At 40.0% G+C, this 13,243-nt stretch overlaps 1 protein-coding gene across 3 annotated transcripts in view; it reads left to right on the top strand.

Annotated features, from left to right (window-relative positions):
- The window catches only part of LRP2 (LDL receptor related protein 2), a 180,735-nt gene that overhangs the window by 122,645 nt on the left and 44,847 nt on the right, over nt 1-13,243 (top strand). For all 3 annotated transcript variants that reach the window (XM_048869191.2, XM_048869190.2, XM_048869192.2), the window contains exons 47-56: nt 1,303-1,434; nt 2,345-2,546; nt 2,981-3,276; nt 3,896-4,412; nt 5,791-5,943; nt 6,215-6,385; nt 8,129-8,352; nt 8,818-8,995; nt 10,081-10,277; nt 12,231-12,476. In XM_048869191.2, the coding sequence (XP_048725148.2) occupies nt 1,303-1,434; nt 2,345-2,546; nt 2,981-3,276; nt 3,896-4,412; nt 5,791-5,943; nt 6,215-6,385; nt 8,129-8,352; nt 8,818-8,995; nt 10,081-10,277; nt 12,231-12,476 (2,316 nt within the window). The remainder of the gene's footprint in view (nt 1-1,302; nt 1,435-2,344; nt 2,547-2,980; nt 3,277-3,895; nt 4,413-5,790; nt 5,944-6,214; nt 6,386-8,128; nt 8,353-8,817; nt 8,996-10,080; nt 10,278-12,230; nt 12,477-13,243) is intronic.

The raw sequence follows: 13,243 nt of genomic DNA, 5'->3' as shown, positions 1-13,243 counted from the left end.
ATTAATTTCTCTTCTAGATCAGCAGTACAGATCCAGTCCAGGCTGGTAATAACTGGAAAAACCTTTTAAGGCCTATTCAGTGGCTTGTCTGATATGAGCCTGTAATTTCAATTTATTTCTAAGTGTTTGCATCACAAACGCTCTGTTTGGAAAGTGAATCTTCTTAGCTAATCATGATTGATTACTGGTAAATGAAAACCATTCCTTTCTCCTTTGAAACAACAGTGTTGGTGAATTGGCTGATGTGGGGTAGGTAGCCTGTATTTTGGAATTGGCTTGGACATGAAGAGTGCATATGCACTCTGACATTTGGGAAAAAAGGTGTGGACAGAGGGCTACACTTCAGATAGTGTGAGACTGGGGCATTCTAGGATTCTGAGTGTCCCATAATTCCTTGGAGTAGTCAGGTCCTGTATGCAGGATGGAAACTGATTAGAATAAACAGGGAAATAAGAAAGGGAAGGGAGAAGGAAGTAGGGAAGAAGCCAGGTATTTTCTCCATAGGGCGGAAGAAGAGGAAGACCAAAATCACTGGGATATGGGTAGAGTACAACATGGCAGACATCAGTGGAAAAAACTGGTACTGTAACAGGACATTAGGATTTTCCTGTGATTGAAAATGGGCTGATGTCTCATTCTCCACATTTCATGAGGTATGAGAAATTCAAGTGATAGCTGGTAATGCAGTGTTGGTTTATTACTAGCAATGTATTTATTAAAATAAAAACTACACCTTTTGATTTCAGACTTAGAAATGATTGTGACTTTTGCCTGCATTTCTAGGGCTCTGAGACACATGCCTGCTTTTGGGGGAATTCAAACTGACACACCTTCAACCTTATTAAGACCTGTCTAAAAGGTCTCTGGATTGCTCCAAAAACCTCAGCCCTTGATTACAAACAAGCAATTATAAACATACATAGTAAAATTAGTACTGTCACTGTCAGGACGGTGAATTCATGTTAGAGTTGATGCCTGCTTCAAGTTTACCAAGTTTCCTAATTTCAGATTTCTTTAACAGTCTACTTTTTGATATATAACAAGGTTGACATACTAATAATCAAAGCAGTAATGTATTTGTAGGGGTTGTTAGTGCAAATGACCCATAAAGAGAAAATGGGGACATGGAGAAGTGGTGTTCACCTTATCTCAGCAAGTGTGATTTGACCAAGGTTCTAATATTTGAGCTTTCCTCTTACATTTCACTAGAGTAAACCTGTCCTAAAGAATGCTTCCATTAGTAGGTTATTACAACGGTGCAGGCTAGTTTAACAAGCAGAGTAATTCTATTCATTTTTTAAGTGTCCCATGTGCGGACTTGTTCAAGTAACCAGTTCAGGTGTGATGATGGCAGATGTATCCCAGCAAGCTGGATCTGTGATGGTGATAATGACTGCGGGGATATGAGTGATGAAGATCAAAGACATAACTGTGGTAGGTGTCCAATACAAATAAAGTATTGTGCTAGGGGCAACCCACGGGCTTTCAGACCAGGATAGATTTACTGAAAAGTCTGCATGACATAATTTTTTTTCTGTCAGACTATTTTGTATAATTTCTTATTTTATTCCACATTTTTGGAATTAAAATTCTAAATTCTAATAAAAAAATCCCTTCTCATTTTGTCCCGTTCCATTCAATAGCCTTGAATTATAAACTGCTTTGAGATGAAATTTATATGGCAAGTTTGTTTAAGACAGACTGCAGTAACAACTTCAACATATATAGTGCCTGATCATGACAGTACATCTTCTCTTGTGAATCAGTATCAGTTATTAATGTCAGCAAGGTTCCAGTAGAAATTCTATTAGCTGGAGAGCAGAGGGTCAGGTTGTGCCTGGCTGTTTAGTGGATGCACAAAGAGGAGAGGTGCAGGAAACCTGGCCTCCTTCCTTGTGCCGTTTAGCAGTTATTGGCTCCCTTGATTTGCCCTCTGGGGAACAAGCATCTCACAGGAGTGAGTAGGGAGAGGAGGGGTCTTAGCTCTGCTTCCTGATGCACCTGGCATCAGGCCTCTGGCCTGGCACCAAGGGAAAGAACGCTGCATCCCCAAAAGGGAGGTAACAGCAGGGGTGGTTCCCCTGCATGCCAGGGAGCTCTGGGAGGAATGCTGCTTCTCACTGGGTCATTGTGGCACCACACCTACCCTCCACACACAGCTGTGGTCAGTGGAGATACACCGGGGATGAATCTGGCTTTTTGCAATGGATAAGATGCATTTTAATGAATTTCTGCATGAAATTTCTGGTACACATGCCCAGATGTGAATGGGGAATGCACATTTTATACATGTAAAATGAAAATAACTCTACTTCTGTTACTTAGCAAATGTGCTTTATTTTAGCAAACCGCAGCTGCACAGCCACTGAGTTTACATGTGTGAACAATAGGCCGCCCCTGAGGAGGTGTATCCCTCGGGTGTGGGTCTGCGATGGAGATGCTGACTGCAGTGATGCTTACGATGAACATCAAAACTGCACGCGACGGTCTTGCACTGAAAATGAATTCACGTGTAACAATGGATTGTGCATCCGAAACTCTTACAGGTCTGTATGTACTTCAGCAACAATACAAAAGGCTTGCAAATAGTTTCAAATGAAGGAATGAATTCATTTCAGTTTTTACACTTTGTCATTAAATAGGATTACATTTAAGTGTGAAATAATTTATGTGCAGTGCATTCACATGTAAGTTTTAATTTTAAAACCTCTAGGATGCTTGAGTAGTTTAATATTACCAGAGCCTACCAATGGCATTAAACCTGTACTCCTGGGCACAGTAACTTTTAATGGGAGGAATCTCACTGGTTTCTTTAGTAGCCATACTTACATGAGTACATTTTGATTTCATTATAATTATTCATGTGAGTAACGGGGTACAGTTGGAAGTAAGGATTTGCATGACCAGGTGTGTATCTACCCCTCCGTCCATCCGACAGTCACTACCTTTATGTGTTTAACAACACCACCTTTCTTTCCAGGTGTGACAGGCGGAACGACTGTGGTGATAGCAGCGATGAGAGAGGGTGCATCTATCAGCCCTGCCAACAGCACCAGTTCACGTGTCAAAATGGGCGCTGCATTTCAAAGGCATACATCTGCGATGGGGATAATGATTGTGGGGATGAATCTGATGAGTTGGAACACCTGTGTAGTACACCAGAAGCAACCTGCTCTCCCCATCATTTTAAATGTGACAATGGAAACTGCATTGAAATGGTTAAAATTTGCAATCGGCTGGATGATTGCTTTGATAATAGCGATGAAAAAGGATGTGGTACGTGTGGAGTGTTGGGGGTAGGGGATTAGGGTTCTGATATTTTATTTTAAATATTTTAGACAATTTAAAAAAAATGAATGCTTAATGAAGTCAGCAGGTTAATTAAGATGATACATGTTCCATCCGGACTTGCCAATAGGATGTATGAAGAATGCATACATATACCACACATTTATTAATTATTAAATCATAACACAGTATGCTATCTTTTAAATATAACATGTCAATTCATATACTTAAGCCATGAAAACTAGCCAGTACTTGGTAAATAGAATGAATATATCATCACAGATTTTAGATATGAAAATATGCCAGATAAATAGTTATAACTATATATATTCCTTCTGAGAAATAATACTATTCTGCACTGACAGAATTTGGGGCAGATCCGCCACTGGTGTAAATTATCATAGCCCCACTGATTTCGGTGGAGCGTGATAATTTACACTGGGTGTGGATCTGCCCCTGCAACTCAATTGTAGCCACCCAAGATTCAGAATATTTTGGTATTTTTGGAATAAAAGTTGTTGCCCACTTGTCATGATGTTGACTCTTATGAATACTTTCTGGGTAGCTCAGTTGCTTGAATAATAATGTTTTTGTTTTTGTACCACAGGTATTAATGAATGTAATGACCCTTCAATCAGCGGATGTGATCATAATTGCACAGATACCCTGACTAGTTTCTATTGTTCTTGTCGTACTGGACACAGACTCATGTCTGATAAACGGACATGTGATGATATTGATGAATGCAATGAAACGCCATCAGTATGTAGTCAGATTTGTGAGAACACTGCTGGCTCCTACATCTGTAAGTGCGCCCCAGGCTACATCCGTGAGCCTGATGGAAAAAGTTGCCGGCAAAATAGTAATATCTCCCCCTACCTTATTTTTAGCAACCGTTACTATCTGAGAAATCTCACAGCAGATGGCCAATCTTACTCTCTCATTTTGCAAGGACTAAGAAATGTGGTGGCACTGGACTTTGACAGGGTGGAAAAGAGGTTGTACTGGATTGATGTGGGGAGAAAGGTCATTGAAAGAATGTTCCTAAATGGGACAAACAAGGAGACAGTAATAAGTGATGATGTGCCAAATGGGGAAGGTATTGCTGTGGACTGGGTTGGCAGGTAAGAAAATGTTTTCAGCTTTTCTGATCTATTGAGGAGTTATGTTTTTTAATGTGAAAAATATGAGTTCAGATACTTGTTTGGGACTGGTTTTCAACCCACATACCATACACCCAGTATAACAGTATCCTAATAATGTCAATAATAATTATTCATAATACTACTTGGCTCTTATAGTGTGCTTTGTATTTTCAAAACGCTGCACAAACATTCACTAACTAATCCTCACAACAGCCATGTGAGATGGCTACATTGTGTTATTCCTGTTTTGGTGATGGGGAAGCCAGACTGAGAGAGGTTTAGTAAACACACACAGCAAACTAGTTGCAGAGCATGATTAGAAAGTTTCTGGCTCCTAGCCCTGTGCTCAGTCCTGCTGGCAACAAAACATGTTCTAGCCTGGTGTTCTTATAGTCAGAATGTGCAATAAGGGCACCACGGTAATGCAAAGACTTTTGAACATTTATGTTAATGGACTAAGTTTAATAATAGTAATAAGGATAAGAATAATTAATAGAAGATCCACCTCTTTGATGTGATAGGAAACGTCTTAACTGGGAGGAATATATTAACCAAGCAAACAAAGACAATTGATAAATCCTGAATTTTTATATTTAAAAATACCCTTATTAACCAGGGAAATCTCATTGACAGTGCCATTTGAGAACCAGATTTTGCTGGGTGTGCTGTGAGGAATGATTCTTGCAACAGAGGTCTTACCCAGTGTGTTTCCCTTGTCTCCATAAGTGACAGTACTTTATAACCATGCTTTTTTCCCCACTCCTTTGGTTTGGTGAGAGCAGGGATAAAACTGCAGGGGAGGAAGGGAAAGATGGTGATTCTTATGGCAGCCCCACCCGCAACCCCACTCACAACCCCGTGCATTGCACATCTCCCTTCCTGGCCCCTCTCCAGGTCATCTCCTTGTTGCCATTTCTTGGTAAGAGAAGAGGGGAGGAAAAGGAGAGGCAGTGACACCTTGTGCTGGCCATGTGCTGCAGGCAGCTGCCTGAGATGGGGGGTTTATTCCCCAGCTGACCAGCTACAGTTTTGAATTTGGCACCAGTAGTGGTAATTGGCTAGTGGTGCCAATGTCAGGGGAGGGGATAGGGCAAGGTGGCACATGGCTCATAAAAGGTGGAAGTACAGCATATGGATTTGTATCTACCCAGTTTGAGCCCTGAGCAACAGTTGGCAGCATTTGTCTTTTGTAACGTTGGCCACATTGGAGGATTGAGAAGTATGTGGTCCTGATTAATTCTTCTTTCATTACAGTGGATTCATCATTACTGTAGAGAGAAAAAAGCAGTGAAATTAAAGTGCGGTGCTTTATTTTGTATAAAGTAGTGTGTAAAATATTCATTATAAAACATTTCAGGAAGTTGTACTGGGTGGATGCATACAAAGACTGTCTCTATGTCGCTGAGCTTGATGGCAGATTTCGGAAAAAATTGGTGGATCGGTGTGTGGACTCCAACAACACCTTCTGCTTTCAGTATCCCAGAGCTATTGTCGTTCATCCAAAATATGGGTATGATATTTCCAGAGTGATTCTCTTTCACCTAGTAGTTCGACAGTCTCATGCTGTTTCTGTGAAAGTCCATGCTAAGTTATCATTTTGCATCTGTTAGTAAGAATAATTACAGAATATTTGGATCATATCCTTCTGTTCTGCAAAAATGCGCCAAAGGTGGGAGATGGGTTTTGTTTTAATGCATGAGGTGTTATGTTGCAAATATAGCTTCTAGAATTTGTCCCAGGATCTTTTCCTACAAAACTAACTATGGATGTTGTTTAAATAGACAGGTTTACTGGACTGACTGGGCAGACCGAGCCTATGTTGGAAGAGTGGGCATGGATGGCAAGAACAAGACGGTGATTATCTCTACCAAGTTAGAGTGGCCCAATGGACTCACCATAGATTATACCAACGACAAGCTCTACTGGGCAGATGCCCATCTAAACTACATTGAGTACGTACATAGAGAAGAATAAAGCAACTGGGTAACTGTTCATACCAAATTTCAGTGGTAGCACTTTATTTTAAGAATTTTTTAACCCCGTCACTGCTGACAGTTTGTGCATGGATCAAGGCAATAGGTTTTGTTTTTTTTTAAATCGAACGTACAGAGACATTTTATGTACCGTTACAGTACAGTTAGACAATGACATATCCAATTAATCCATCAGCATTGAAAGGGTTAACTAATTCTAAATTAAAATGGAATCAGAAGTTAGGTATAAAGGGGATGAAGAGGAAAGACTGCCTCCTTATTTGGATAAAATTAACTTTTGGGGTTTTTTTCCACTTGTTCTTTAGCTGCAGTTGGCACTTTTGTTCTGAAGTTTTATAGCATATATTTGCTAGCTCCAGTAATTATAATAAGGGACATATGTGCAGTGGGTCTTCAGAACTTTGCAACGGGGTTAGACTGTAAACTTTTTACTCACACTAGTGAGTAGTTACATGAGTAGTCTCACTGGAATCTCAGAAACTTCTCATGGAAGTAATTGTTCAGAAATTCAGAAAGAGGTTCACAGTCTGGGCTAGAACTTGCCAGTGCATCTTCATGTAGATGCAAAACCTAAACTGAGGCAGAACTGAATAGGCAAATCATCATTTTAGTCTGTAATTACCATTTTTTTGCCCACAGATCTGAGGACAGTGATAAAGAAATGTATGTGCATACATTTGTAGAGTTCTGCTGAAAATTTGGCATTAATGTGTTCCCCTTATTAAAAGTTCATGACAATACTGCATGGAACCTATTGCTTTGTTACGTTAATTTACTGTATTTGATACAAGTCTATAAAATGTCAAATACATTTCTGATGATGAAATGCTTAGACTTCAATTTCAGCACAAGTAATTAGCTAACTTTCTGATTCTTTCCAGGTATTTCCAAATTAGCACATTTAAAAAATCTCCTTCGTGTGTATTCTTTTAGCGCCGTTCCAAGTTTCCATGTTAAAATGAACCATTTTAGAAAAAAAAATCTTTCCCATAATTTCCTGCTAGTCCCTGGTCATAACAAAAAGAGATAACCCATTAAAGATATTTTACTGTAACAGACACTGTGAAGTCACAAAGAATTAGTGTTTTTAGAGCAATATGAAAGTGAACAGTTATGTTAAAATTTTAATGTTTAGCATTTCTGTCAAAAATTTAGATTTGGAAGATTCTCCATTGGATTCATTTTTGCCAAGTTTCTTAAATGATTTGTTCATTAATCATAAAGTTGTTGTTCAGAGTTTCTAACTTAGCCTTCTTTGTTATTAATACAGTCAGAAAAAAGTGTGAGAGTTACAGAACATTTTTCTATTAAAAATGTTGTTAAAAGTAACATATAGCACTCCTAGGATATTTAAAATTTAGGAATAAAGGTGTTATATTTTTCCAAGTGTCACTTGAGAGGCTATCTGAATTATACAGCCACTTTCCTGCATGACAAGTAACCTATAATCTATGCACAAAACTTCATTGGACAGCCAGATACATTTCTTAGGGATGGCTCTGTATTTCCTTTTGCGTGTGTTTGGTCTATTTTTATAACTAAAGTAAAAGCTATTTAAACCTTATGTGTCTCAAAATGAACTAAACTATTTTGAATCAACTGATCACCACTAATGAACTGCTTGCTGTAAGAAGATACCTTAAAGGCCGGAAGTTCTTGCAGCTTTGATCTCAGTCTTATGCATGTTTTTTGTTCATGTAGGTACTCTGACCTGGAGGGACGACATCGTCACACAGTATATGATGGGACTTTACCTCATCCATTTGCAGTTACAGTTTTTGAAGACACTATCTATTGGACTGATTGGAACACAAGAACTGTTGAGAAGGGAAATAAATATAATGGATCAGGCAGGACTGTTCTGGTGAACACGACACACAGGCCATTTGATATCCATGTCTACCATCCATACAGACAGCCAATTGGTGAGGAAACAGATTTAAAATGTAATGTGGATGTCTGGCCCTTATTAGGGCCTAACCCTGATTCATGCCGTGTTCATATCTCCCATTGGCGTTAGAAGGAGTTGAAGGCACTTGGTATCTCACAGGAGACCCACTCAGTTTCTTGAAGGATCAGGCCCTTAGTTAACCTACACAGGTGGTCTTCGATTTGGCTATCTGGTAAAGTAAGATAAATATTGAGAGCAGAATCAGATCTGAAGTATGGATTTAAAGCCAGTTTCTAGGGTTTCAGGGTTCACTGTTCATACATCTTCAGTAAACTACAGCTGAGACCGGATTTTTCTGTCTGAGTGCCTGATTTATCTGTTTGTTTGTTTTGATTTGCAAGAGATAATATCAATGCCCTTCTGTGCAAAAGGAGACTATTGCAAGGTCTTTCCGTGTATGGGGATGTGAAGTGTGATGATTATTCTTCCATTTTACTAGTGAATAATCCTTGTGGTACCAACAATGGTGGCTGTTCGCATCTGTGTCTAATAAAAGTTGGCGGTCAGGGTTATTCTTGTGAATGTCCAGATAACTTCATGGTAGTACAACTTGGCAACACTGCACACTGCCTTCCAATGTGCTCCAGCACCCAGTTCCTCTGTGCAGACAGTGAAAGGTAAGTCCTTTGCTCAGTATCTTTTTTTAAAGCTCTTTACGGATAACATTTATATCTAAGGCTAATTTGCCTGGAAGGCTTGAAAATATGTAGTAATTCTCCATATTTTGGGTTCTGAAGTCTGGTGGTAAAGACAATTCCAGTCTGACTCCTGTGCTGGCAAAAATTTCTAGCAAAGTCCTCCTTTCTGGCTAATGGGATGAGCTTCTTATTAATGCCCTTTCTTTGTTGTATCACATGGCTAATCCAATAAGGACTGGGGTGTTAGTCATGCATTGCTTCAGAGGCCATTTCCCAGTGATTTCATGAAATATGAATCTGCTCCTGTCTTTTCTACATGCTGTGCAGTATGTTTGTTTCTGCTGTTAACTGATTAATTTATTCTGGCTGCCAGTGGCCCATAGGTCCCATTCTGGCAGTAAGGGGTCTGCTGATGCGGGGGCACAGCCCTGGCCCTTTTCCCTGGCCACCCCTATGTGGCAGGAGTCAGAATTGGGGGGACAGGCATAAGTCTTGCTATCCTGGCTCTACACCACCCCGGATTCCTGTAGGCAGCTGGGTTTCTCCAATGGCCCATTCTGCCAGCCTTAGTGCTGCCTCACACTGGAGCACCCATTGCCAATATGGTTAGGTCATGGTTAAAATTATACACTTAATAGAATTCTCTATCTAAATTTCAGATCACTTATGGAAATGTATCTTGTTCTCCATCTCTCTCGGCCTATCCAGCTAACATTTGACTTGCTTAGGTGTCTGTCTGAATGATGAGTCTCAAGAAAGCCCAGAGTGACAGTTTGCACAAAAATACTGCAAACTTGAGTCCACGTTAATTTGCCGTGAGCCTGTTACAGAGGTTTCACCATCAACATCTGTTACTGGCAACACCATGTTGTGGTATATTTTGTTATCACATGACAAATGGCTTCATGTCATGTAGAACTGAGGCTCAAGAAATATCTGAAGCCAAATGTTGCAAGATGATATGTCACTGGCAAAGGCTTGTCTAACAATTGATCCTTAAAGGGATGGCTGGACACCTGTAAAGTCATTGATTCATCAAAGGAAATATTATTTTCTCTTTATAGGTGCATACCGATCTGGTGGAAATGTGACGGACAGAGAGATTGCAGGGATGGCTCTGATGAACCGCCGACTTGCGCGCACCGATATTGTCGTGTTGGGCAGTTCCAATGTAGTGATGGGAACTGCACCAGTCCCCATTTCTTGTGTAATGCTCTGCCAGATTGTCCTGACAGATCAGATGAAGATCATGTACTTTGTGGTAAATGTCAGATAATTATTCTTAGCACGTGTGTGGCACTTCACATGTTCAAAACATTGTATAAACACTAACCATGTAATCCTCACAAGCTGCCCTAAGAGGCAGGTGAGAATCAGGATCCATATTTTACAGATGTTAGACCTGAATTTCTGCTGCCTTACACCTTACGTAGTCATTTATCCGAGTGCAAAGTGTTGGTAAAAAGGATGTAAAATGCTACCAAATCAGAGTGGCAATGTTTTACACTCACTTTGCTTCACTTGCACTGGTGTAAAATACAAGGCTCTGGAAAATAGGTTTCATTGTGTGCTCAAAGCAACACGTGAAGTTGAGCTTGTCTGCATGGTCCCACAGTGCAGACTTCAAGGGTGTGAGTTGTAGCTTGCACTAACATGCTGTGAAAACTAAAAGTTACCTAGTTTGGGTTAACATTGTCTCATTTCAAACAGGACTAGGTTAATGCAAACTAAGTACCTTTTAGTTTGCGCTAGCAGGAGCTACATGGGGCAGTTAAAGCGCAACATCTTAAACAAACAACTCTATGTAGACAAACCCTGGGTGTTAGAGGCAAGATCAGAACTGAAGATTTCCTAACTCCCAGCTCAGTCCATCAAACCATGCTCCTTCTTACCATAATCTGCATCTTTAAACAGTGAAAAAATTATTTCACATGAAAATTGCTCAAAATGCAATATACCCAGGCAGATGGTTTTGGAGAACTGAATGTGATAGAATTTTTTAAAAAATTGTAGGCATCTAATTATAATTGTGAGACAGTGTATTAACATTTTTTAAAACCCATCTTGTTTCATGCGCTTGTGTCTAATTAGAAAGCTAATTATTCTCCTCTTGTAAATAATATTACACTGGGAATTGAAGTCTGAGCAGTGAGAATGAAAAAAGGAAGCTGTGTAGTCATATAATTGATAGTTTCACTGACTTTCATTAGCATATAATAGTATTTTCTGTAATATCATAATTAAATGAAACCTCAATTTGACATGAATTTCAAACAATCAAGCTCTTAAGTAAGGCACAGGGGAATATTAAATAAGAAATTGACAGCTGCATAATAATGAGTTCACATGTCTCTTTATTTTATTGGGTAAAATACAGATGATTTTGGGGTATATCATACAGTTACCTAAGGGGGAAAACTTGCTCTAGAAAAGCTGTGTGTTAAAGTTTGCAGAAATCATGCTATATTCTCTCTTCCTGGAGAAAGGGATTACTGTGTATTAAAAGGGGCAGTGGGAGAGGTACCCAGACCATGTAGGCTGGAGATCTGTGGAAAGCCAAAGTGAACACCCCAGCTCACAGGCTAGCACTTAATGTGACTCCCACTCTGCAAACATCACAAGCCTCACCAAGCCCCCACCACTGCTAACATTGACTTCTGCTCTGTGACTATGCATGAGTTCCCCTCTGAGGAAGGTAGAAACTGTGGATCTACAGTTAATGGTGCTTTGAGCAGCATTAACTTGTGCCAAGTGTCCTGGCTTGCAGCATGCTGGTTTAGCAGGAGAGTATGCTGGGTAGAACTAGAGTGGTTCCTCTTTGGCCCACCACACTGTCAGAATTTGCATGATGGTCCAAAGCCATGTTGTCATTCAGGTGCCCTGAATCACTGTGCTCCTCTGCCCTGACTCAGTGCGACAGCTGGGCTTGTATTTCACTCTGCACTGGGCAATGACAACTCTGGATGTCTTTCTTCTCCCCAAAGGCTCTCTGTTGTATTGTTCAGCCTTTGAAAGCTGGATGAAAGCAGCCTGTGGGCCATAGCCATCCAGGATTAGAAGTCAGTATCTGAACTGGACAAGTAAATTCTAAACTCAGATTGAGTTACCAGCATTTCTTTAATATGCGGTGATGACAGATTCAATTCCCATAACACTGAAGGGCTCAATCTTTCTATAAGCTTCAACAGCCTAATAAAAATGTGTATTCTTTTAGCTAATCACCAGTGTGAGACACATCAGTGGCAGTGTGCCAACAAACGGTGTATCCCAGAAGCCTGGCAGTGTGATAAAGAAGATGACTGTGGGGATAACTCAGATGAGGATAGCTCTCACTGTGCCAGTAGGACCTGCTCTCCAGGCCAGTTTAAATGTGACAATGGCCGCTGCATCCCTCAGTCCTGGAAATGTGATGTGGATGATGATTGTGGTGATCACTCTGACGAACCGTTCCACGAATGCAGTAAGCACTAAATCAATGGCAGCTGTCTATATTATAGCATGATAGGCAGAGTGAACAGCATTGCTTAATTTTCAAGAGGTTTGCTTTTGAGGAGATATGAATCCTACAAATTGACTGCTATACTGCAGTAGGTAACTGGCACTGCAACACAGCACTTTGTGACTTGGTAAGAGAGTCTCATGAGATACCAAGCAACAAATACTGAAGGGGAAAAAAGTCACTAAATAGCTACAAGGTTTTTGAACCAATCATGGGGTTGGTAACAAACTCAGAACCCAAAGAGGATGGGTTTATAAAGAACAGATATAGCCAGGCAAATTTGATTATGTCTTGCCAGACTGGTCAAGTTAGCAGATGAAGGGAAAGCAACAGACATAATACACTTGGATTTTCATGAATCTCTTAATACAGTTGCTCATAAATCTCTTACTTTCAAATTTAAATCTAATTGACTTAGATATGAACACAGTCATGTGGGTAAAAAAAAAGTCTGACAGTTTGCGAATAAAGGGTTACGATAAACCACAAAGTGTCAAGCTGAGGGGAGCTATCGAGTGGGGTACTACAGAGATCTGTGCTAGGCCTGGTTTTCATTTATATTCATTTAATGATCTGGAAGTGAGTAAACAACATATTAATGAAATTTACAAATGCTACTAAATAGGGAGGAGTTGTGGGCATCTGAAATGACAGAGAAATAATAAAAAAGCACCTAAAAAGATTAGATACAGACATAGAAAGCAACAAAATGAAATTTAGCTTGGAGA

The sequence above is a fragment of the Caretta caretta genome, chromosome 11 (genome assembly GCF_965140235.1).
Source record: "Caretta caretta isolate rCarCar2 chromosome 11, rCarCar1.hap1, whole genome shotgun sequence".
Lineage (NCBI taxonomy): Eukaryota > Metazoa > Chordata > Testudines > Cheloniidae > Caretta > Caretta caretta.
This window is presented reverse-complemented; position numbering and strand designations above follow the sequence as displayed.